Consider the following 27684-nt stretch of genomic DNA (forward strand, 5'->3'; position numbering starts at 1 on the left):
GATAAAACATAGGACCCAGATTAGGTTGAGGCAAGGGAGGTTCTCAGGGGTAAAATTTAAGGAAGCACTCATTCTCAGGGTTATGCAAATGTCTCTCTTGCCTCATCTAGTGCTGGCCACGCAAAAACATTCTTCCACTCTGTTCCCTCTGTAGTGAATACCCTATATCTCAAATCTTCAAGTCACATCCATACTGGTAATCTCCATTTCTTTCTCTTGTACTCACTCCCTAATATATAGTATTGAGGTTTCTATAAACACTACTCCAGTTTAAATGCTCTCTCTAAATTCTCCTAAACTACCAAATCCATGAAGACTCCTCAGTGTGCAAACTGATCTATCCCTGAAGTATTCTGATACTGTAGACTAATCATTCTCGCTTCTTTGCAATTCTCACTACCTTTCGTTTCTAAGGTGAAACTCTCTCCTGGTTGACTCTGCTATCTCTGACTTCTATTTAGACTCCTTCAAAGGTACCTCATTTTCTATCTGTCCCTTAAATGTGACAGCTTCCTAGTGTTCTATTATCAGTTCTTTTCTCACTCTTCACATCCTCCCTGGTGATCCCATTTGTGCCCTTGCATTCAACTACCATGCTACTGTCTAGCATACCATCCATGACCATGTCTACCATACCTACATCTCCAGCCCAGATTCTTTCCTAAGTTCCAGGTTGCATACATACCAAAACTGCAATTAAACAAGCCTCCATGTCCGAAATTCCTCCTCTTACATTGTCTCTCTCACTGAATTGCACTTAACCTAGCCAACTGCCCATGCAAAAAATCTGGGAGTCATCCATGAATCAACTTGCTACGCTACCAACAACTGACTGACCACCAAAACATGTGCCTCTATCTCTCAAAGGCCTAATATCCTCTCCATCTTCATTATAACTATTGGGGCCACATGATTTCTCGCTTGTATTATTGCAATAGCTTCCAACTGTCTTCTTGACTCTAGTTTAATCATCATCCATAAATTTATTATCCACAACTGTTTTCACAGTGAAATGTATAATCATAAATCTTATCATGTCTGGTTAAAAAGATTTTGTAGCTCTATGCTGCTTTTAGAAAATAAATAGTCCTTAGCATGGCATATAAAGCTCTTCTTGATCTGACTTCCACCTATTTCTTTGGCTTCATTTCTTGCTCCCAGAAGAGCCAACATACTGAACTCTTGCAGTGCCTTGAACATGCTAATTTCTCTCTTGATTCTATGGCTCTGTATAAACTGTTTCCTGTTCCAGGAATGCCTTTTCCCACATAAATCTTTCTCAATAGCTAGTTTCAAACATAGGCAATCATCATCAACTCTAGGAAGTCTTTTAAGACTATACGAACTTATTACGAGCTCTATACAAACTTACTACGCCAAACTTACTACTTGATATACAGTGCTGCAATTTTTAGTTTATTTATTTAACTTTACTCAGGAGACCATCAGCGTCTTGATGACAGTGACTGTTTCTTATTCATCTATTTTTAATCAACAAGCAAAGTACCAAGCACCCAGATATTAAATAAGTATTTGTTGAATTGAAGGACGTCACTACCATCAAACCCAAAATTTTTCTCTTAAAAGCTTCTAGAAAAAATTATGATTGTAAGCTATACAAATTTCACTAGAAATAAAAATTATAGGTATGACAGACAACAAGGTCCCAAAATTAAGAATTTAATTCATTAATATTTATGCTGTACTACAAACAGCACATATTCATCTACACATTATCTACAAATAGCACATAGTCATACCATGAGTATGTAAGAGAGCTCTGTCAAAGGTATCTTTAGGAGGACAAATATTCTTGCATCTCTCATGAATCTTCTCTTTCTAGTAAAAGGACAAATAAAAATGTGATCAAATGCTGTGTGGGAATATGAGAACTCAATGCATCAAAATGTTTCACAACAGAATATCAGAATATATCAAATTAGTTCTGTAATTTTTAAATATGAAATCATTAGCCTCATAAACTTAAATACAAATAAGTATGCTTAACAAACTAAATATCACTGAGATGTATAAACACTCATATAGTTATCCCATTTTACATAATTATAGTAAAATCTCCATAAAATTGGAATGATGTGGGAAAGCAAATGAAATTCCTCACTTATTTAACAGAAATCAATTAAGAGAATTATTTTTTTAAAAACAAGAAGAAAATTTGGCAACCTTCATACCGGAGATAGAAAGGTATTTATTAGTTGACATTTTGAGTCAAAAAAAAAAAGAAATTCCACTCTGATATCAGATTAGGTGACCACTAAAAACACTGTTATCGTTTCAAAGATACCATAAATAGGACAAATAGGAAAGTGAGATATGGTAATGAAAAACATTGGGTTAGTAGTAGTGTTCAGAGTTTTGATAGTTTTGTCAGAAACTACACTGTCTTCCAGAGCACCTACACCATTTTGCATTCCTACCCACAATGAATGCGAGTTCCTATTGGTCCACATCCTTGCCAGCATTTGGTGGTGTCAGTGTTTTGGATTTTTGCCATATTTCTAATAGATGTGTAGTGCATCTCATTGTTTTAATTTGCAATTCCCTAATGATGTTATTATCTTTTCATATGCTTATTTGCCATCTGAAAGTTTTCTTTGGTGAGATGTCTGTTCAGATCTTTTGTCCATTTTTCATATGTGGTAATATTACATAAAATTTACCACTTAAAACCATTAGTAATGTTGACCATCTTTTCATGCACTTACTGAACCTTTGTATATCTTCTCCAGAGAAATGTCTATTCAAGTCCTTTCCCCCGTTTTTTAATTGGGTTGTTTTCTTCTTGTTGAGTTTTAAGAGTCCTTTGTATATTTTGGATACCAGTCCTTTATCATTTATGTGTTTTGCAAATATTTTCTTCTAATCTCTGGCTTGTCTTAACACTATCATTCATAGAGTTCAAGTTTTTAATTTTAACGAAGTCTAACTTGTCTATTTTTCTTTCATAGATTGTGCTTTTGATGCCATATCTAAAAAGTTATGCCAAAACTCAAGGTCATAAATTTTCTCCTATGTTATCTTCTAGAAGTGCTATAGTTTTGCATTTTACATTCTGATTTATGACCCGTTTTACTCTGATTTGTGTGAAACATATAGGTAGTCTGGTTTAAATTCTTTTTTTTTTTTTTTACACGTGGATGGCTAGTTGTTCCAGCACCATTTAGTCAAAAGACTCTTCTTTCATTATTGAATTGCCTTTTCACCTCTGTCAAAAATCAGTTGACTGTATTTGTGTAGGTCTATTTCTGAGCTGTCTATGTTGGTACCTTTGTCCTATATGTCTATTCTTTCACCAATACCACACTGTCTGTATTACTATAGCTTTACAGTAAGTCTTGAAGTCAGGTAGTTTCAATCCTCCAAATTTGTTGTTCTTTTTCAATACTGTGTTAGCTATTCTCTTTTCCATTTCCACATAAACTTTTGGTTTCTCAATATCTACAAAACAAATTGATGGGATTATAACTGGGATTGCATTGCATCTATAGATCAAGTTGGGAAAAACAGACTTGTTGACAATATTGAGTCTTCCTATTCATGTATATGGAATCTCTCTCCATTTATTTCGATTTTGATTTCTTTCATCAGAGTTTTGTAGTTCTCATATATTGTATTTTGTTCGATTTATACCTAAATATTTCATTTTCTTTGGTACTAATATAAATAGTGTTTTCAATTCAAATTCCAATTGTACATCATTAGTATATAAGAAAGCAGTTAACTTTTGTAAGAATAACTTTGTATCCTGCAACCTTGCTATAATTGCTTATTAGTTCCAGAAGTTTCTTTTTTTTTTTTTTTTAAACTCTGAGGAATCCCAGAAGTCTCATTTTTTTTTTTTTAAAGATTTTTATTGGGTAATTGGGGGGATGGGAACAGTGCTGGGGAATTGGGGGAAGGGAACAGACAAGTTGCTGTCCTTTTGTCCGTCAGTCTAGTTGTGGAGGACGTTGCTTCACTGGCCCAAGTTGGCACCATCATTGCGCTCTTCCCGGGCGAGGCAGATCAGTCGCCGGCTTCTTTGGAATTTTCTATATAAACAATCATGTCATCCGTGAATAAAAATAGTTTTATTTCTTCCTTCCCAATCCATACAGCTTTTATTTCCTTTTCTTGTCTCATTGCATTAGTTACGGCTTCCAGTGTAATGTTAAAAAGGAATGGTGAAAAGGGGCATACTTACCTTGTTACTGATCTTAGAGGGAAAGTATCTAGTTTCTCACCATTAGCTGTAGGGTTTTTATGGATGTTCTTTATCAAGTTGAGGAAGTTCCTCTGTGTTCCTAATTTGCTGAGAGTTTTTATCATGAATGGGTATTGAATTTTGTCAAATGTTTTCTCTATATCTATTGATAAAAACTCAGGATTTTTTTACTTTAGCCCGTTAATGTGCAAGATTACACTAATTGCTATTTGAATATTGAACCAGCCTTGCATATATGGAATAAACATCACTTAGTCGTGGCATATAATTCTTTTTATACACTGTTGTGTTAGATTTTCTAATATTTTGTTAAGAATTTTTACATCCATGTTCGTGAAAGATACTGGTCTGTAGTTTTCCTTTCTTATAATGTCTCTTATCTAATTTTTGTAGTAGGTTAATGCTACTCTCATAGAATAAATTAGAAAGTATCCCCTTTGGTTTATTTTTTGGAGATTACCAAAAATTTCTGTTTTGAGAGGTTATTATTGATCCAATTTCTTTAATAAGTATAGGCCTATTCAGAGTATCTATTTCTCATGTGCAAGTTTTAATAGATTGTGTCTTTCAAGGAACTGGTCCATTTAATCTAGAGTATCAAATTTGTGGGTATCAAATTATTCATAATATTCTTTTATTATCCTTTTAATGTCCATGGGATTATTAACGATGTGTCCGTTTTCATTTTTTTTCTTTTCTTTTAAGATTTTTATTGGGGAATTGGGGGATGGGAACAGCGCTGGGGAATTGGGGGAAGGGGAACAGACAAGTTGCTGTCCTATTTTTGTTCTTCAGTCTAGTTGTGGAGGACGTTGCTTCACTGGCCCAAGGTGGCACCATCATTGCGCTCTTCCCGGATGAGGCATATCAGTCGCCTGCTTCTGGACAGCCGCTCATGGAGGCTGCTGGCCGCTCACACTGGCTGCTGGCTACATACGGTAGCCCATGGCATCCCACTGCAGCAGGGGCTGCAGCCTACAGCGCCACCGGCGACTCACAGCAGCCCAGCTCCAGGTTGAGCTGTTGTTCAGCATCTTAGCTGTAGAGGGCAGTGTCACTGGCCCTCATATGTGGGATCCAAACCGGGGCCCTCTGGCATCCCAAGCCAGCTCTTAACCAACAGGCCACTCGGCCGGCCCCCCTTTCATTTTTGATATTAGTAATTTATATATTACTAATTTATATTAGTAATTAATATATTAGTAGATATTAGTAATCTTTTTCTCTTAATTAACCTGCCTAGAGATTTATCAATTTCATTGATCTTTTTCAAAGAACCAGCTTTTGGTTTTGTTAATTTTCTCTATTATTTTCCTGTTTTCAATTTCATAGATTTCTGCTCTAATTTTTATGATTTATTTTCTTCTGCTTACTTTGGATTTAATTTGTTCTTCTTTTTCTGGTTTCCTAAGGTGGAAGCTTAGATTATCAATTTTAGATCTTCCTTGTTTCCTAATATATACATTCAATGCTACTGAATTTCTCTCTAAGCACTGTTTTCACTTCAACCTACACATTTTGCTAAGTTTCTATCAACATTTCCTTAAGCTAATTTGATTCTTTCCTCTGCCATTTCAAATCTATTGATGAATCCATCAAAGGTACCTGTATCATTATAAAATAACTTTCTTTATCCCTAGTAATAGTCTTTGCTCTGAAATCTACTTCAACTGATACTGACATAGCCACTCCAGCTTTCTTTTGACTAGTGTTAAGACTGGTATATCTTTTTCCATCCTTTTACTTTTAAATGTTTTATGTCTTTGTAGTTAAAGTACATTTCTTATAGGCACTGTATAGTTAGGTCATGCGATTTCATCTAATCTCACAATCTATGACTTTTAATTATGGTGCTTAAACGTTTACATTTTAATGTGATTATTGATAGGGTTAGGTTTAAGTCCATCATCTTAATGTTTATTTTTTGTCTCATCCATTCTTTGTTCCCTTCTTACTCTTTTTCTGCCTTTGTTTGGATTGAGAGTTATTTTATTCCATGCTGTTTCTTCCATCAGTTTATTAGCTATAATTCTTTGTTTTGTTATTTTAGTGGTTGCTTTAGGGTTTATTGCTTACATAATCTGCTAGAAATGTTAAGTTTGTAATGGAGGGAACTGGTGTCTGTTTTGGTCTCTGCTGTGTCCCTCGTGTTAGAACACTGCCTGGCACATGGAGGGCACGCAATAAATATTTGATTAATAAATGGATAAACAGAAAAGCCAAGTTGTAGGTTATGATGTGTGACATTAGAAACCATAAAAAAAAAGGCATATTAAAACTCATCTACTTATCAACATCCAGACAGATCACTGAAAACAGAACAAAAGTTCTAGACAGTATATACACATACAAAAGTAAATAATATTTATAAGTTCTATAGAAAAATATTCGGTAGTACTAAAAGTGAGGCAGATACTGTGTAATGCCAGTATTATAGCCACATTTAGCCTATTTCCAAATCATAAAAAGAACAAAGTAATCAATTGAAATAAAATCAGCTAAATCAAAATAGGTTGCAAATGAAAAAAGTATAAAAAGAAATAATTATAAAATTATAAATAAATATCCCATACACAAACTTCCAGTTATAAAATAAACAAGTCACAGGGATATAATGTAAAGCACGGTGATCATAATTAATAAACTCTTGCATATATGAAAGTTGGTAAAGAGTAGATCTTAAAAGTCCTCATCATAAGTAAAAAAAAAACTTTTTGTAACTATATATGGTGATGGATGTTAATTAGACTTATTATCATTTTACAATATAAACAAATATCACATTATTATGTTATGCATGTAAAACTGATATGTTATATATCAATTATACCGCAATTAAAAAATAATTTTTTGGGGCCGGCTGAGTGGTGCATTGGTTAAGAGCTGGCTTGGGACGCCAGCTCTGTGCAGCAGGACCCCGGTTCGGATCCCACATGAGGGCCAGTGACACTGTGCCCTCTATAGCTAAGATGGTGAACAACAGCTCGACCTGGAGCTAAGATGCTGTGAGTCACCAGCGACGGTGTAGGCTGCAGCCCCTGCTGCAGTGGGCTGCCATGAGCTACCGTGTGTGGCTGGCAGCCAGCGTGAGCGGTCAGCAGCTGGCGTGAGCTGCCAAGAGCCGCTGTGAGCGGCTGTCCAGAGGCTGGCAACCAATCTGCCTCACCCGGGAAGAGAGCGATAATACCAACATGGGCCAGTGAAGCAACGTCCTCCACAACTAGACTGAAGAACAAAAAGAACAGCAATTTGTCTGCTCCCCTTCTCCGATTCCCCAACACTGTTCCCCTCTCCCAATTCCCCAATAAAATCTTTAAAAATAATAATAATAATAATTTTTAATATCCCCTGTACCATTTTAATGATGATTTTTAAAAGATTGAAATGGTAACTAGAATTATATTGGTAAGTCACTTATTAAAAATCTCAAACTTTGCACTGTAATCAGTTCCTCTTCTCAGAACTGAGTTTAGAGAAACATGTCTAGAAATATTTAAGACATCTGCTAGAGATAGGATGTTCTATTTAATTGCTTGTGGTAAATGACAGACATAGAAACAGTTCCTCTCTGTTCATTTCTTAAACCTCACAAATTATCTGGGATTTACAGCCTAATGGAACCATTTTCTCCTTCGTAGGTAGGGTGGGTTTCCAGTTGAATCTTAGTACTATTATGAATATGTCATTCTGAAAGAATTACTACAGTAAGAGAAATATATTTATGTATATCTAAGCAAAGAAATAATTATAACCCAGGACAGAATATGTATGAACAGAAAAAATGCCAGAGGTGCCTCAGAGACTATTGGTCAAAATTTATAATAAATCAAACTAAAAATCTTCCTATTACTTTTGACCTGATTATAACTAACTTCAAGATTAGATATTACCTGAGAGATTTCCTGTTGATATGCTGTAAAGTGTTCCTTGCTGATCTGTGGGAGGTAGGATGAAGGTATGACTTCCGTGTCCACAAAGTCCAATCCCCATGTTTTTGTGAAGAAGTCAGATTCTCTTTTTGCTAATCTAGGATCATTTAATGCTGCTGGAAGATTTACTTTGGAATGATATATAGTCCATCTATGTTGATCTGTAACTAGAGATGGGGCAACACATAAACTATTTGAATCACCTGTAAAAAGTAAACAAGAGAACTCTGTCAAGTAAGTTCTATGTTTGAAAGTACATCCTGGAAAAATCAAAATGCAACTAAATTGTCTCTTCTATAGCAAATGTTTTAATAAAAAATAATCTGATTAAATAAACTTGATGCTTTCAGCATTAATTGCCAAGGGAGGAAAAACATGTACAAGATAAAAGATATGCAAAATTTGAGAGTTGTAGTTACAGGATAGGTTGGGTGGGAAAGAAAGTCTTTCATTAATTCCTTTCCTTACTGTACAATTTCTCTATCTTTTTTCAACATCAAAACTCTTCTACCTTCTATTTCAGATCTTCTATCCTTTAAAATCCAGGGGCTTTTTTTTAAGTAGGCCTTTTTCTATTGTTCTATGGTAGACATTACTGGTTCCAATATTCTTTCTTTGGCTTATAATTAAATAACATAAATGCTGCTGTGGCATTAATCATAGAGGGGAAAAAATATACATTTCATTCTTGCTATTCCCAGTAGTTCTGTTCCAGAAAGTCACTGCAACACTACCTTAACAAATACTGAACCATTTCTCCTAATGGAAATACAGGGTTAAATTTTTGCAAGTCTGTGGTCACAACACTTTCATCAGCCAATCAATACATAATCTTGTGTGAGTTTCTAAGACATTTTATTTAATACACATTGTTCATTCATTAATGAACTCATGGCTAATAGCACTATAACTCGTATCTGACTGAAGTTTATATAACATGCATATTTTCTTCATAAAGCACATTACAGCCTTCTTGTGCTTAGGAACACTAGAAAGCACTTCAGTACTACATTTGGGAACTATTTTAAAAAGAAAAATCACCAACAAAAAGCACAAAAATTCAAAAAACATGGCACTAAATAGACCACAAAAAGGACACTCATTTACAGCATGACAGCTGAAACAAGAAGGCAGTGTTGCCTTGTTCAACCTCAGGTAGGAACCTGTGCATCAGGGGATTTAAATTTTTCATTCCTCTGCACGTGTCTGCAAATGACCACAAAAGAGCCACAATATTGATTTGGGGATTACAAATAAGTTTTAGGAAGTAGGCAAATTTGCAAACATTGAATCTGCAAATAATGAGGATTGACTGTGCTATGTTTAACTAAAAAACTTATGATCTATACTTACATTTTCAAGACACTTTTTTCAGTTTACGTTAAGTAACTTCTTTTATGGAAACGCATGAAAAGAACTATATTAAATTCGCTAATCTACTTATTTCCAAATTATTTATATCTCTTTAGTTTTAACATCATACAATTTACTCTTTTAAGGTACATATATGAAATCTGACTACTCATTTAAAGATAATACAAATCCTCAGTAAAAATCCTCAAAAAAAAAGCATTACCTGTGGGTTCCTTGGGACACACATCTGGCAGTGACTGCACAGGTCGAACGTGTTTTGTCGGATCTACCTCTTTTTTAAAGAAAACATCACTGCTGCTTCCTTGAGGCACTGGTGAAGAACTGTGACTTGAAGCCATTGCATAAAATCACCACTCAACTGAAAATGAGTAAAAAAATATAATAATTAAGATACTTAAAGCAAATCAAAATTCATCTATAAGTATTATGCATGTCACAAACTTTCAAAAACAGACACATTATTCAAAATCCCTCAAAGCATAAGCAACATTTAAAATGTTGACTGCATGGGTTCATATCCCAGCTTCACTTACCAGCAGTATAACCTTGGGGAAATTTATTTAACCTTTGTGTATTTACCTTCTCTGTAAAAATGGAGATAAAAAGAGATCCCATCTCACTAACATTTTGTAACAAAGGAATGGATATATGTAAAGCATTTAAAACAAAGCCTGCCTCAGTTTGTGTTCATAAATGTTATCACTATATTTATTATTACTATGTGACTGTCACTATATTAAATGATTACAAAAGTATTTTTCAAGGTGCCTGCAATTAAATTAAGTAATCAAAACAATCAAAACACTAGCAAAACACAAGTTAACCTATGTCTACATTTTTTTAGTAAGTGCTGAAAGAATTTGTGGGGCAAGGCAAGATTATATAGGCTATAGTGTCAGGTAAGACTTTACAAATGAAGCAGTACATAACCTGGATACTGAAGAACATGTATTATTTTATTATTAAAGAGTAGATAATCTTATATTGCTGAGCATATCTATCAAATAGCAGGCATTCGATAAATATTTTAATGAAGGAATAAATAAATTAATATAAACAGAAGCTTATAGTTAAAAGGAAACTTAGAGATCACCTAGTTTAAGTTCCCTCATACTAGAGACAATTATAGCAAGGCCTAGGAAGACTAAATAGTTTACAAAGATACATGTGGTTTAAAAAGTTTAACAACAAAAAAGCCAAGTTAGGAAATCTGGTGAATAAGAAATAAAGAGCAGAGACATAAGGCTAGAGAAGACCAGTGACAAAAAGTTCACCCACTCTAACTCCCTTCTAGTTTGGTGGAAAGCTAAAAATTACATTTCTCAGACTTCCCTGCATCTGTGTCAGTCCTTCTTATGCAAAGGAGAGATTTCTAATTACACCATTCACTGAGACCATAAGAAACAAGCTGCTACGAAAATGCACAAACATAAATAACTTCCTCAAGGTCCCTGAACAGAAGCAAACAGCATGAATAAAGGTTAAGAGGCATGGAGTAATCATAAGGCTGTGTGGAAACTGACCTGGTTAGAATGAAATGTTTGCATTGGGAAGTACTGACAAATAAATCATATTTACAAAAACACCCACAGTATGGCTAGACTACAGTTGGTTCTCTAAGCAATACAGAGCCATAGCTTTCTTGTCCTATGGACTTCTTTGGCAGTTTGGTGAGGTGTACAGGGCAAAAGAATACTACAATGAAAATATCTGGGAAAATTAATCAGGGCCTTGGTTTGAAAGGCATCATTCATTGGCCTGCTGCATTTATTTCTGCATAAAGCATTTGCATATTTAAGAGAAAAAACATCTAAAGGATAGGAAACATTGTATGACACAATCCTGGATATTAAGTATTTAGTAAAGACAATTCTAAATTTAACATTAAGCATTTTAACTTTTTTGTTAACTTCATCAAATAAAATGGCTAAAATAAACACATTTGACACTTTAATCGGTAAGTTATAAATATAAAATATATTTATGTTGAAAATCCATTCTTTGATGTCTGATAAATTTTGATTCAATAGTACACTAAAATTTCAATTTATTCTTTTTACCTCATGTTGTTTTATACCAAAAAGAAATCCTTCAGTGCCATCTTAGGAGGCTAGAAATACATGGGGATATGGGGACTTGTGGAAAAATATTTCTAGACTCCTATAAGTTATTTCTGTATCTGGAAGGAGGGGGGAGGAACAACTTATTTACTCCTTAAATATTCTGAATTGGGAAACATATGCAGGTGTTCTATTTTTTCTTACACCTCTCCTTATTCTTCTTATGAAAAGAGGGACAATCTCTAGCTATAAAGGGATTATGTAAAATTAGGGGGCTGCCTACATAGGTGAGCCTTAATTTCCAATCATTTGATTCTCCATTCCCTTCACTATCCTGAGTTTATTAAGATGTCCCTACAGTAAGAACCAAACTTTGTGTTAATGACAACATAAGTATGATACAGACACTTGGCAAGTGCAATCACTGGTAATAAAACATGACGTACTTATTCATAAGGCATGGATGTATAAACAAATACAGCAAATCCAAATGGCCTCTAAACAATTGCAGCAAAAAAAAAAAAAAAAGAAATCATCTTTCATTGAAAGGCTAAAAGAACAGAAATTATGAAGCATCTTAGTAAGAAAGTTTCAGTGTAAGCAAAGAATAGTTTGTCTGCCCAGGAAAGAAATTAGCAAAAATAAAAGCAAACAAGAAACACAGAATAGAGGAAAAAGGAAAGTTCTGAGCATGAACTGCAGGCAATATTTTTACTGGGGAATTGGGGGAAAGGAAGAGACAAATTGCTGTCCTTTTATTCTTCAGTCTAGTTGTGGAGGACGTTGCTTCACTGGCACAAGTTGGAACCATCATTGCGCTCTTCCTGGGTGAGGCAGATTAGTTGCCTGCTTCTGGACGGCCGCTCACGGCAGCTGCTGGCCACTCACGCTGGCTGCTGGCTACATATGGTAGCCCATGGCAACCCACTGCAGCAGGGGCTGCAGCCTATGCCGTCGCCAGCGACTCCTGGCAGCCCAGCTCCAGGTTGAGCTGTTGTTCAGCATCTTAGCTGTAGAGGGCAGTGTCACTGGCCCTCATATGTGGGATCCGAACCGGGGCCCTCTGGCGTCCCAAGCCAGCTCTTAACCAACGCGCCACTCAGCCAGCCCTTTTTTTTTTCTTTTCTTTTTTTTGGGCAATTTCTGATTTCTAATGCTTCCACTTGTAACTAAAAACAAATTTGGCATTTAATCAGTAGTTACCTACAATGAGAATCTATAAATAGCTCTACCCTTATTCACATGGTAATCTTCTCATAATTATATCATACCATATTCAAATACTATCTTCTTAAGGCCTTCTTTGGTTTCTCACACTTAGTCACTCTTTATGCATTTCTATTTTTACACCAATCATAATGAAATTCTGGTTTTTGTATAGGTCTTACCTATTAGACTGTGAACTTCTTGATGTTTCCATTTTCCTGTGTATTCTACGTACCTCTCCTCCCTTCAAAAGTTACTTTAATTTCCACTTCTAGATTACATATCCTAAGAAAATAAATATACACATACTCCAAAACATGAACAGAAATAATCCCAGCATTATTTTTAAGAGTGAAAAAGTTGAAACAACCAATCTCTTAAATAAGAAGGACCTGGTTAATAAGCTATAGTACAATCAAACAATGGATGATACTGTCATTAAAAATAGGATTACAGACCTCACACCCATTAGGGTGGCTACTATCAAAAAGTGTTGGCAAGGATGTGGAGAAACTAGAATCTTATGCACTGTTGGTGGGGATGTAAAATGGTACAGCCATTATGGAAAACAATATGTGGTTTTTTTTATGTTGGTTCCTCCAATTACCATGTGATTCAACAACTCCACTTCTGGGTATATACCCAAAAGAACTGAGAGCAAGGTCTTAAGGAGATATTTGTATATCCATGTCATAGCAACATTATTCATAACAGCCAGGAGGTGGAGACAATACAAGTGTCCACTGACAGATGAATAAACATGGAATATCTTTTTCCATCTCTTTACTTTCAGTCTGTGTGTGTCTTTCAATCTGAAGTGAGTCTCTTATAGTCCTGATATATAAAAGTCTTGTTTTCTTATCCATTCAGCCACCCTATCCTTTGATTGGAGCATTTAATCCATTTACATTTAAAGTAAATTGTTGTTAGATATGTGGTTATTGCCATTTTATTATTCATATTTTTTTTCTTTTTTTCATCTTAAAGAAGTCCCTCTAATACTGGTTTGGTGGTGATGAACTCCTTTAGCTTTTTGTCTGGGAAACTCTTTAGCTCTTCTTCGATTTTAAATGATAGCTTTGCTGGGTAGTCTTGGTTGTTGGTTCTTACTTTTTATCACTTTGAATATTTCATGCTAATCCATTTTGGCCTGTAAAGTTTCTGTTGAGAAATCAGCTGATAATCTTATGGGACCTCCCTTGTAGGTAACTGACTGCTTTTCTCTTGCTCCTTTTAAGATTCTTTGTCTTTAACCTTTGGCATTTTAATTATGATGCATCTTGGTGTAGGCCTCTTTGGGTTCATCTGTTTTGGGACTCTCTGTGCTTCCTGGGTTTGTATGTCTATTTCCTTCACCAGGTTAGCAAAGTTTTCTGTCATTATTTCTTCAAATAGGTTTTCAATTCCTTGCTCTCCCATGTCTCCTTCTGGTACCCCTATGATGCAAATGTTGGTATGCTTGATGTTGTCCCAGAGGCCCCTTAAACTATCATTTTTTTATTCTTTTTTTTTCTTTTTGCTGTTCTGCGGATGTTTTCTCCTACCTTATCTTCTTAATCACTGATTCAATCCTCTGCTTCATTTAATCTACTGTTGATTCTTTCTAATGTATTCTTCAATTCTGTTATTGTATTCTTTATTTCTGACTGGTTCTTTTTATGTTTTTTATCTCCATTTTTATGTTTCCTATATCTTTTAAAGTTCTCCTGAGATCATTGAGCATCCTTATAACCAGTGTTTTGCACTCTGCATCTGGTACTTTGCTTGTTTCCATTCTGTTTAGTTCTTTTTCTGGAGCTTTGTTCTATTATTTCATTTGGGACATGTTTCTTTGTCTCCCCATTATGGCTGCCTCCATGTGTTTGTTTCTATGTATTAGGTAGGGCTGCTATGCCTCCTGGTCTTAGTAGAGTGGCCTTATGTTGTAGGAGTCCTGTGGGGCCCAGTGACTCAGTCACCAAGGTCACCAAAGCTAGGTGCTCCAGATGTGTCCCTTGTGTTGGCTGTGTGTGCCCTCTTCTTATAGTTGAGCCTTGATTGCTATTTGCACATCAGTGAGAGGGATTCACCCTTGGGCTGATCGGTTGTGAGGACTGGCCGTGACCACAGTGGAGGAGCTGCTGTGCAGGGGCTGACCCTACAGAGCAGGATTTACTTTAGTAGAGCTCTGGTGCATGCTCAGTCTGCCCTTTGGGTGTGTCATCCTTGGAGGCAGCCAGATGATGCTCCGGCTTGGTCCAAAGCTGCCCTCTAGGTGTACTGGTTCCCAGGGCGTCAATGATGGTTGTTCTGTAGTTTAGTTGTAATTTTGATGTAGTCCTGAGAGGAGGTAAGCACAGCGTTTACCTACTCTGCCATCTGGACCAGAAATTCTTCTCTCACTCGTTATTTTAAAACAAAAAGAAAAAGGAAAAACAACCTGCAGGAAGAGTTTAAAAGAGTGTGAGGGTCAGTGTGTGTGTGTTGTAACTATCTGTTTGGTTAATTTTTATTGTCAGTCACATGCTATCTCTAAAAAGATCTGCAAATTTGGAATGTTTTATCTTTTTGTTAAAAATAAATAAACATATTCTTAAGTTTGACAAATATTTCAAGTACTTTTATGTATGGTTATGGAAGAGTTTGTACTAGTAGGAGAACCCAGCTTTGCACCTTATTAACTTGTGGTTCCATTAGTATTATCTTTCATCCAAGATGTGATTTCTCTACACTTATCATGTTAAGTTAATTGGACATTTTTCAAGAATTGGTTTAAACTGATAACATAATCTGTAAACCCAATTAACCACTCATGTGAACTATATTACATCATAAGGATGAACTTAGTGAAGGATACCACGTTAATCCCTTGTGCTTGCTCACTTATTTAAAATGTGACCATCTGATAAATGAATATATAGACTGACTGAAGGTACTGGTATCAATCCTTATGATAAATACTAGTAAAGGTTCATATCTTTTTTCTGCAGATAAAAAAATGAATATTCCTTAAGCTGGGTGGAACCTTATAAAGGAGTTTGGACTTAATCCATAAGACTATGGTGAGTCATTATAGACTTTAAGATACTGGTGTTGGATACATCACTCTAGGGGAGTATTAGTTAGGAGGGCCAAGTACAGAACCTAAGAGAACAACATTTCTGAAGACAGAAAAGAAAGATATAAAGAAAAGCTTGTGATAAAGACAGGAAGGAACATCCTGGAAGGTGGGAGAAAAACCAGGAGGAAAAAATATCAGCTCAAAATTTGCAAATAAAAAATAAGGGGAAAAAAAAAACCACCTTTAGATTTGGCAATTAGGACATGACCAGTGACATCAGAAAGCAATGTCATGTCCAATAGTGGGGGTGGAAGCCAGACTGCAGATGCTGGAGTGGAACAGAGGGTGAAGAAATTAGTACAATCGCAATTTTGATATAAAAACTTTATATAGCTATATATAATGTATGAAAAAGTACTTAACAAAATTTTAACAGTGGTTGCATCTGATTAGTAGGATAACAGGCCTTTCCTGACCACTGTATTTAAGCATATCCTCCCCTTTCTCTTTCCTGAATCCAACACACACCGTGTTATTCTTTTCCACTAGCATTATAGTTTGTGATCTTTATAGTCTTTCTCATATTATAACTGATTATTTTACCTGCTTATTTCCTTTTCCCCCACTATATCATAAATGTATACTTGTTTCATTCACTTTCCTATACCATACCCAGCACAGAGTCTAAGCACAAAGTAAACTGCATAAATGTTCAATGAATGAATGAACAAATGAATGACAATTGTGGAAAAAGAGGTAAGTACACATAAGCCACTAACAAATAATGTTTCACAGAGGTTCATGTACATTCAAAACAATATAAAAACCTAAGTCAAAAATACATTATCTTCTTTGTATAATATTACCTGACTCTCAAATTTGATTCTAGATCTTTACCTTTCTTGTAACACAGTATAATATACTAGTTAAGAAAACTGGACATAAAATGACTTAGATCTCTGTCATTTATTAGTTGTGTGACCTTTGACAACTTTTTCACCCTCCTAAACCTGTTTCCTCATTTGTAAAATGGGACAGCAACAGTATCTTCCTTACAGAAATGTTGTAAGATTTAAATGAAAGATTACTTATATAACCTTTGTAAGCTCATGGCACATGGTAAACATTCAATAAATAATTGCAACTACACTATTTATTCTTATAAACATTTTAAGCATTAAATTTGGACTATGCCATACAAAGTTTTAAAATCAATTTCAATTTTACAATCACGAGCCTCCTCTATTAGTGTCCTTTGCTTGAGTGCCCATAGTTTGGGAGTGGGAGGGAAAGAAGGGGAGAACAAGCCAACATGGGCAGATATAATTTAATATCAGAAAAGTAGCTAAGCATAGAACAGTGATTCTCAAAGCCATGCCAGTAAAAGGAAAGAAAAAAAGAGTACTGGAAAATGATGATGAAACTAGAAAACACGGTGGCTTAGAACAGAAGCAATTTTGATGACACAAAACTGTGCTTGTGGGAAGAAAGAGAGATGAGGAGCCAGAGAGGCTTGAAATAAGGCTTTGGAAAACATCTGAATGAAGGGCAAAGTGGAATCCATGGGAGTGGAGTGCATGTGATAAATCTCTGAGTTGGGTGGGACCTGAAAAAAAATCATCTGCCTCAACTTCCTACCTAATGTATGAATCCTTTCCACAAGGGGTCTTTCTGCCTCCACTGGAAAGCCTTCAATAACGGAGAACTGACTACCTCAAAAGCAGATTATTACTATTATTAAAGCAACTATGATTCCTTTAAGAAAAAAATTCTTTCTTGCAGTTAACAGAATCCTGCCTCTGTTCAATTACATTACAGGAATAATAATAAAGCTAATCACAGAAAGTAATATTACAAAGGGAGAAAGTGAGAAAAAAGAGGACTAAAGAGAGCTAGAGCAAGAGGTGGGGCAAACACATTTAAGAGGAAAAGAAGAAAGCAACCAGAAATACCATCCTTACAGAAGCCAAATGAGAAGTGCCCAGGAGGAAAGGGTGAACAGTAGTGTCAACATGCTGCAGAGAGAGGTTAAGGAGATTACTAACTTCCAATAGGATACTGAATTAGAACACATTTAGGACAGTGGCTGGGTATGGTTACTTAACCATACCACAAGAGGTTAAGTAAGTAATGAAGTAATAAAGGCAACAAGATCAACATCTCTTTAATGGTGAAAGAAAAGAGACTAAGAGTTGAGCAAGAATATTTTAGGCCACCATGGGAAACTCAGCATATTTGTAGGCAAACAACAAGAAACCAACTGAAGGATGAGATTAAAAACAAACAAACAAACAAACAAAAAACAAGAAAAAGTGGTAAAGAAGATGGGGGGAAAGGGAAGAGTTACATACACATGGGAATTGGCTGGGATGGGGTGAAAGGGTGGAGGCAGAGAGAATGGGAGAGACTAACCACACCCAGGAACTAGGAGGCATCTTAGGCTATGCCCCACCTTGAGAAAGACAGTACTTTGTCAGGCAACAGTGAGAAAATGAGCAAGGTGATCCAGAAAAGTGGCCTCCAACATACTCACCTGCCCTTATCTGGTGGGACAATAAAAGAGATCAGCTGGGATTTGGGCAAATCTGGATTGTCTCACTCCCACTATTAGATCTAAAGGACTTCAGTGAAGTCCTAAGATCAAGAGTGCATTGAAAATACGTTATCAATGAAAGAATGAAGGATGGCAGGGTAAAGAGAAGCTATGAAAACACAGTAAGAATTACATCATCACTAATTACTGACTAAATACTATACATATGCAGTTCATAATTTGCATGCTTTCATTCAGATTTTGTTGGTCTTCCTAACAACATAGTAAGAAAAACATTTCTGAATGAATCAGTGAATGAATGAATCAGTGGTCCTCATTATTCAGATAAACATACAGGTTCAAGAGTAATTGGTTTCAAGACCATTTAACTAGTTAACTGTGAAGATGGTATTTGCATTCAGATCTTCTGATTCTAAATTCCATGCCTCTATCTTTACTCCACATTGCCTCTCCAAAAAAAACTGAAGTTATTTCACTACTGCCTGCCATACATTTCAGGCACCCAATGTTTTCCTCTTCTTTTTCTCCTTATCAGATCAATTACTGACCCAATAACAACTATTATAATTATTAATTAGGTCCATCTTATGTTAAAAATAAGTGATAGCATTAACATCTGATGGTGATAAGAATTTTTTAAGACTATTTTTAGGGCAATTTTAGGTTCAAGAATTTTATAAAACTGGCACTGCTAGAAAATTATTCTTCTAGGAAAGAGACAAGAGACACTATACATTTTGATCAATATAATTTATCTTAGCAATAGCGCTTTCAACAGGAAAAGTGTTCTGGATTCCAAATAATTGACTTATTAATGAACTTCTGTAACATGTCTATTTGTAATTCAAGAGATATGGATAAAGTAGATAATTTTTTTTATACTGAGCTGGACAAATGCTACAATGGATTTAAGTTTAGTAAAAAAGAAAAATTCAACATTCAGTGATATTTTTAAAAAGCATACAAAAAAATGGCAAACTTGATTTCCCCAAATTTTGATGTACTGATATATGCAAGGAAATAAAAAAAGAAAACAACCATACTGAACCACACTGTAATGTCCTACCAAAGACTGATTTGATACTAGTAGAGATTATTTTTTTAATCATAGAAACTTAAAATATCTCAAATATCTTATGTTCTAAGAAGCACTTGCCAGAACACTTCTGGAATTTTAAGAGCCAATTTCTGGTATAAAGCTTGGTATAATAATGATATAGTTAAGCTTCTTTCATACAACCTAGGCAAAAACAAAGAACTTCTACACCATTTAAGTATAAGATTTATCATTTGACAAAACCTAGTTTAGTCATAACTTTTTAAAGTACTTAAATTTTTTTTTAATTATGTATCATATACATTATTGCTCACAACAATCTCAGTAATGAAATCAAAGATTAGTAAATAAATCCTAAAAATCACTCATTCCCAATGTATTGGAGAATACATATGTCTTAAGTATGTAAACCATTAAACTTATTGAAATGCTTACAAAAAGAGTAAATTTAAAAAACAAAAATGACAGCTGGATTTATCTATTGTTTTGAGTAATCACTACCTAGCTTCTTTCCAGAGTAGACATAATCTAGTGTTGACAGTCTGTCTTTGTTAATAAAATATATTTTATATCTAGATACCTAAAGCGCAGGATCTTCAAATAATCTAAACAAGTACTCTATAACTGTTAAGTAACAATAAAAACAATGCTTTCAAGGAATTTTCTTTTCAGAGAAAATAAAGCAAAACAGTTAGAAATTCATCTTCAATGAGTTAGCAAGTGGTTCAGGAATTAAAATATTACATGTTATCTTAAGGTATAAACTAAGTAACTATAAAGTTCATTACTACTATAACCCCAAACCAACAATAAATTACCATGTTTCCCCAAAAATAAGACTTGGTCTTATATTAATTTTTGCTCCAACAATCTACAACTATTCATTTACTCATGCACAAAAATCTACATTTATTCAGTCATGTCTGGCTGACGATCTTAACTGGGGCTTATGTTTGGGGTAGGGCTTATATTACAAGCATCCTGAAAAATTATGCTAGGGTTTATGTTTGGTTTAGGTCTTATTTTCAGGGAAACACAGTAGTAATTTAATTAATCACTGCTTGGCATTACCTCTACACCCCTCCCTGCTATTTGGCTCTCTAAGCCCAGTCCTGCCTTACTAGCTTCTCAATTTAGCTTGAATCCCGTCGTCAATTACTTCAACAGTCTTCTTTACATCTTCAATTCTCTCCTCCCTCATCTATTTTCAATACAATCGGTATTTAGTTTGTTCCTGGTTGCAGAACACTGCCAGAGAAAACTTACATAAAACATATAGATTATAAATTTATTCCAATGTCAGATGAGGCCTGCTTAGCAGTCCTTTCACTGATTTATTGTGAAATCCTTCTCTTTCCTAATCCCCACAGTACTCGTATTTATAACAAACTCTCATTGCTTTCATGTCCCCTAGCTTACCTTCATCAATCCCATGTTTAAAAAATAGCTGTCTTTTAACTTCATACCAAAAAAAAAAAAGTCCTCAGATATGACTTCTTCCTTCCATAATGAAACATACCTAATTCTCTCCTATCTACAACTCCTATAACTTCCTGAGATACAGTATAGGTATCTACTCTTCTCCAGGATTAATCCCCCAACCAGCAGTTCTTGATTTTACCTCTTCCCACTTCATCTAAGACTTTGTTCTATTACTTATTCCGACTCCTATATTCAATTTCATCAGCCCATAAAAAAAATTCAAGTACTAAATTAAAATTCTTTCCCTCAACTCAGTCTCCTCAAGCTACTTTCTTACCTCCCCTCCACTGGCAAAATCTATTCTCTCTTTGATCTACCTCCTTAGCAATCTGTCTTCCACCTCTAGCACTCGCTTGGTTCTGAAAAAGGTAAAGAATGATGACCTGATTTCTAAATTCAATTGCCTCTATTCAGTCTTCATCTATCCTGACCTTACTGCCCTCAAAAGTCAATGAAAATAATAAATGTAGATGGAATGAAAGAATTAGAAAATCACCATTTGTAATCACCCAATGCAAAGATTGATTCAAGCAAGGATCATTAATGGATACTAAAACACTAGTTTAAAAGATTGTTAGGAACAGGATATTTACATGTCCACAAAGAATCACCCTATCAAATATTTATTAATTAAATAGTAGCGAGATCAGTTCCTATCTTTACCAAGTGATCAGGCCAGAATTACCAACAGGGAGACAGACTTACATTATGTGCCTCCTGATGTGATCAAGTGGTAGGTATGCATATCATCTGTGTGGTACTCTTGCCAGAAACACCTGACCAGAACCTAATCATGAAGAAACAGACTAATTCAGAATATGGAATATACTTGAGGACAAATGTTTCTACTTTTCATAAAATAAAGAGAGGGAGGCAGTGGGACTAGTCCAGATTGGGGGAGACTAACGAGACATACTAACCAAATGCAATGCATGAAAGTTTGATTGAATCTTTCATTGGGGGGGTGCGGGGGGGATGGGGAAGCTATAAAGAATTTGGGGACAAATAAAGAAATTTAAGTATGTACTATATGTTGAACAATGTTATGGAGCAATTTTTATTATTCTTAGGTGTCATGTAGCAATTGTTATTATTCTTAGGTGTCACATGGTACTGTGGTCATGTAATGTCCCTGTAATTGGGAGATGCATGCTTAAGTATTTGGGAGTGAAGCATCAAGATATCTACATTCTGTTTTTCAGGTTTGGCAAAAGTGTGTGAGTGTGTGTGCATGTGTTTATACATGCAGGTGTTCACTCTACTATTCTTTTGACTTTTCTGTGGGTTTAAATTTTTTCAATAATAATAATAATAAACCAATGAAAACTTACCAAGAACTGACGGTAAGTAGAAATGAGCCAAATGGAGGGAAGGAACAAGGAGAATACTCCATGAATAGGGAACAGTGCACATATGCAAGGGGTTGGAGGGAAGAGAGAGCCAACTGCCAGAAACCACAAGTAAGTAAAAACTTCTGAGAAAAACTATATATTTGGGGGGAGGACGGAGTTGTGAAGAGTCATTAGGCGAGATAAGTTGGGAAAATTAATGAATTTATAAATTTTTTAAAGTACCAAGAAATGTGGATTTTATTGTGAGAATAAAGTCACAGAAATAATTTAAGCTGAGGTACAATATAATCAAATTTGCCCTTTAGAAAGATCACTGATTGTAGCACAGAGAATGGATTGGACAAGACTAAGACTAGAAGAGACCAGATAGCAAACTTGCAATAATCTATGTAAGAGATGACAGTAGCCTGAACTCAGATAATGGTAGAGGAGATGGAGAAAACTGGATACATTCCAGATCTTTCTACAATCCAAACGTGTTTTCAGTGTCCCACACCCAAATTTATAACTACCTACAAGTCTCATAGATAGCCAAATTCAATACATCCAAAACTTAAAACTCATTAACTACCATCTTCACCCCACTCTTCCACCTGCCAAAAATTTATTCCTTCTCTAGCTCACTTAATGGCAACACCATTTATGTAGTTTCCCAAGCTAGAAACCCTAGAGCCAAATTGACTCCCTGACCTCTTTACAATCTTCAATTTCTATACCAGCTATGGATTCTGCTTCCAAAATTCATTACAAATCCATCTCTTGCTCTCCATTCCAACTGCCACTGCGCTAGTTCAGGATTTTATTTGCAGATTAGACTATTATGAGTTTCCTACCTAAAGTCCTTCTTTGGGCCTAACCTCATTCAACTTCAGAATCATCTTTCTAAAATTAAGATCTGATTAGGTCAATCTCTTTAAGTATTCTATGACAGTGGTATATATACAGAGGGTGCCAAAAAAATGTATGCACATTTTAAGAAAGAAAACCTATACTAAAATTTTAATACTCAATATATACTGATAACAAAAGGTGAATACAGGTCACGTTTGACTTCTGCAATTACAAGAGGTGCTCAAAGTGGTTAGCATTAGTGTCCAGACACTTCTGATTATGACAAACTACAGCTTGAGCCAACATTGACCAAAGTGTCCACTTTTATACATTTTTTTGGCACCCCTGGTACACATATTAAGTCTGTCAAATCTAAAAAGTCTTCATCACCTGGGTCCAACCTACCTCTCAGTTTAGCCAAATTGAAAAAGAAAAAGAAAAGGCATGAACTTTCTTGACATAATTATTATGATTTCCAAATTTTACTTTATTTACTCCACAGAAGAAAAACCTCTTACGAGGTCTGATAAAAAAATATGGTGAATGCTTAAATTTTAAGAAAACTTTTATTACAGTAAAAGTCATGTTGCCATTAATCGCCCTCAAAATACACCCCCTTGCTTCGAACACACTTATCCCATCATTCTTGCCACTTTCTGAAGCAGTTCTGGAAGTCCTCTTTCATGAGTGTCTTTAGTTGCACTGCCGTGGCTACCTCGATGTCCTGAATCATTTCGACTTTGGGGAAGAGCCAGATCGCAAGGTTCCAGATCTGGTGAATAAGGTGGATAAGGATACACCGTAATGGTTTTTTTTGTTATTTTTGTTTTGTTTTTTTTTAGCTGAGCCATCCTGCCACCTGTTGGCAACTCCGCGGCAGCTCAGCTCAGGCCGGGAATCGAACCGGTGACCCTGTTGCTTAGAGCTCGCATTCTTGAGCAAGCTCAACCAACTGAGCCACTTGGCCAGACTCCGTAATGTTTTTATATGACAGAAATTGCTGTATACAAGAAGCGATGTGTGACGCAGAGCATTGTCATGATGGAGGATGATTTACAGCACACTTTAAAACACATCGTCTCTCAACCGTAGATCACACCCAACTGACTACATAGAACAAGTTGAAACTTGTCACACTGTTACTAAGGTTCAGCATGCCACTTCCCATATTGAAGGTCCCTGCCTTTCCATTGGATGGCACTCAGCAGCAGCATTCACCATAGGTTTTCATCACTATGCTCCATGTCACACATCACTTCCGGTATGGTGATTTCTGTCAAAGGAAAACATTATAGTGTGTCCTCATCCACCTTATGCACCAGATCTGGCACCTTGTGACTTCTGGCTCTTCCCCAAAGTCAAAATGAACATGAAAGGTAAAGTTTTGAATCCTTCAGGACATCACGGCAGCCACATAGGCGCAACTAAAGACACTCATGAAAGAGGACTTCCAGCACTGCTTCAGAAAGTGGCAAGAACAATGGGATAAGTGTGTTCTAAGCAAGGGGGAGTATGTTGAAGGGGATTCATGGTGATGTGTCTTTTATTGTAATAATTTTTTTATTGAAATATTTACCATATTGATTACACCTCATAAAATATGATGCATCACCACAATACTCATACACAAACACCCACTCTCTGAACTTCCTTTTAGCCAAAAAGTCAACCATTTGAATATAAAATTCTCTAAATCGATGGCATTTTTTTCCCTGAAAACTTTCCCCTACTTCCTAAAATCCAATTTCTTAAGTTCACCATATTAAAAAATATATATATATATATATATATATATACCTACCAATACCACCACATGACTTATTCTGAATACTGTCTCAAACTATTCTACCCACCTGCTACCCCAGAAAGAATCTCACTGAATAGCTTAAGCTCTATTTACCTGCAGTCATACTTCTGCATGATTGTAAAAGAAAGCTGACCAGTTAACAAAACTGTAAGAGATTACATTTTTCCCCATTCATTTCATATATTTTAGTTAATTCAACTCTAAACACTACAGCACAAACTATGGACTACTGGACATGTAGAAAAAACCAAAGCATTTCTTTTTGTGAAAAGATGTTGAAAAATAAATAGAAAATGAAACAAGTCTAGAAAGAGATAAGATTTTACAAATAGTGAGTAGGATTAAAATCCCTATTTCTGCAGTTAAGTCTTCGCATTTGAAGAGCAATTACCAATGGTGGAAAACCCCTTCAAATATAAAGAGGGTATGAATAGTAAACGAAGACAAGGAATTATTCCCAACAAGGGAATTAATCCACAAACTGTATCTTACTCTCAAAAAGACTAAATCTTTTTGTACAAATAAGTAGCTTCTGAAATTATATATTTTCATGACTTTTTAAATAGCATATTTTGAAAACAAGTAACCTTTTCTTCACAACTTAATTTCACCATAAGTTTTACACTGTGCAATATGAATGATACTCTCGGGCTACTGAAGGAAGTCAGTCTGCCCCTACAGTAAAGAGCCTCAGATTATGGTAATAATACCAGTTCTTTTAGTAGTTTGTTATCAATATATTTTTAGAATTTCTCTCTTCTCCCTAGAGAGGCTGTCATCAGTCAATGTTCTCTGCCTTGCTACCTACATTCCTGCATTTGGCACCCTCTCTATCCCTTTGTAATTTGATTCTTCTGAAACAAGTAACCTTTTTTTTTTTTAATTGAGGTATAACTGATACAACATTAATTATATTCGTTTCAGGTGTAGTAAAGAACTAATACAGTCTCTTTCATAGGTGACATAGCATCTTAACATGTTACCCCACTCAATTCCCACAATAACCTTATAATACAGGAATTATCATTATTTCTATTTTAGAGATGAGAAAATTCTGGCTCAGAAAGATTGAGCAATTTATCTAAGGTCATACAACAGGTAAGTAGCAAAAAGGATCCTAACTGTCAATCTTTTCTTCTTTTATCACCAAACTGAGTTTGCTAAAAACAAATTAAATAAGAGTCAAAGCGGGGCCTATGAGGAAAAAAAAAAAGATGAGATCCATGTATAAGCTTTGAAAATTTTGGTCATTCACAACATACACTATTAATTAATTAATCAAAACACTTAGCTTACTTCTCTCCTTTCTTGGCAGCTAAAGCTACAAGGGAGGAAAAAATAACTTCTAGTAAAGAAAATACTACTATACTACATCTATTTCCAATTTCAAAAACCTATGCACCAGTAACAAACAATTCAAAACATAAGAGTTCAAATTTGCAGAGTTCAAATTAAAATAAGGCTGCCATTTTCAGAAAAAAATATTTTTCTTCAGGTTTGAAGACAACTAAACAGACTAAAAAATATCTGCATTATGTCATAGATTTCCTTTTACTTTCCCCTCAACTGCCTCCCCCTGCAAAGTGTAAAAGTTGCTAGAGGATCTAAAGGGTTAATTTAATCCACCAATCAGTGGCCCTGAGAGTATTTTCCCACTAGCTCAGGCCCTTCCTTACCAGAATCATGCAAACCACAGGTTTAGAACACTACTGACATTTTGGGTCAGGTAATTCTTTGTTGTGTGGCGGGTAGAGTGGTGTAGGGTATGTCCTGTGCATTACAGGATGTAAAGTTTCCGGACACTGCCAAATGTCCCTTGGAGGGCAAAATCACCCCTGTTTGAGAACCACTGGTTTAGATGTTAGGGTCCTGGGTCTTTGAAAAAGCCTCCAACCAGTCCTGCTAATTATAATTTTTAAAATTAATTTTGTTTTTGAAATTTGGATTTTTAAAAATAAGATGGGAATAGTACAAGAAGATATCTAAATAATATATATGTCATCCTCCTTTAGATTAAAGCATTTTTAGAGGATTTTGTAACATGAATTTCATCTAAGTGGATATATTAGTCCTCCCCTATCCCAAAGTTATGGAAATGTCCTCCTCTGCTAGTAAAATGTCAAATACTATACATACATATACACATGCATGCATGCATGCATATATAAGAGAACCTAAACAATTCTAATTTACAAATCCCCATTTCTTGCCTTACAAGTACATGGTCACATTGTCATTCTTGAGCCATGTTCAAACTTCTGCTCTTCAGATTTCCTCATCTGGTTCCTGCCATCTATTTGTGAAGCAAGCCAGAAGTAAGGTCTTTTCCGACCCTAATATTCGATGGCAAAAATACTCTCTCAGCTTTTACTTACTGACTCCCAGCTGACCAGAGCACCTCTTAAGATCACCGAAGCCATTCATGCTAACTTTTTTTCTCCACACTTTACATTAATCTATGCAAAATACAACAAAAAGTATGTCAGTTGTCTAAAACAGTGATTTTTTTTTAATTGGGGTATGGGAACAGCACTGGGGAATTGGGGGGAAGGGGAAAAGACAAGTTGCTGTCCTTTTTTTGTTCTTCAGTTTAGTTGTGGGGGACGCTGCTTCACTAGACCAAGTTGGCACCATCATTGCGCTTTTCCCGGGTGAGGCAGATCAGTCGCCGGCTTCTGGACAGCCGCTCACTGCGGCTGCTGGCCGCTCACGCTGGCTGCTGGCTACGCACAGTAGCCCATGGCAACCCACTGCAGCAGGGGCTGCA

The 27684-nt window shown here is 35.6% G+C and overlaps 2 protein-coding genes across 5 annotated transcripts in view; both read right to left on the bottom strand.

Moving 5' to 3' along the window:
* VPS54 (VPS54 subunit of GARP complex) overlaps nucleotides 1–21714 on the bottom strand; it is a 76676-nt gene extending 54962 nt beyond the window's left edge. The window contains exons 1-4 of one of the 4 annotated variants that reach the window (XM_019635290.1): nucleotides 21633–21714; nucleotides 9731–9886; nucleotides 8116–8357; nucleotides 1761–1839 (exon numbers count right to left, since the gene is read on the bottom strand). In XM_019635290.1, the coding sequence (XP_019490835.1) occupies nucleotides 1761–1839; nucleotides 8116–8357; nucleotides 9731–9866 (457 nt within the window). In that variant the 5' untranslated portion in view covers nucleotides 9867–9886; nucleotides 21633–21714. Of the gene's footprint in view, nucleotides 1–1760; nucleotides 1840–8115; nucleotides 8358–9730; nucleotides 9887–12976; nucleotides 13065–21632 lie in introns of those variants that run through there. The other 3 variants (XM_019635301.1, XM_019635306.1, XM_019635309.1) reach the window with 3 other exon arrangements.
* Nucleotides 12983–27684, bottom strand: part of LOC109379396 (atherin-like) — a 21084-nt gene continuing 6382 nt past the window's right edge. Inside the window, exon 3 of the mRNA XM_019635962.1 lies at nucleotides 12983–13079. Within this exon, the coding sequence (XP_019491507.1) occupies nucleotides 13071–13079 (9 nt within the window). The 3' untranslated portion in view covers nucleotides 12983–13070. The remainder of the gene's footprint in view (nucleotides 13080–27684) is intronic.

This window comes from Hipposideros armiger, unplaced genomic scaffold (assembly GCF_001890085.2).
Source record: "Hipposideros armiger isolate ML-2016 unplaced genomic scaffold, ASM189008v1 scaffold_2, whole genome shotgun sequence".
Classification (NCBI taxonomy): domain Eukaryota; kingdom Metazoa; phylum Chordata; class Mammalia; order Chiroptera; family Hipposideridae; genus Hipposideros; species Hipposideros armiger.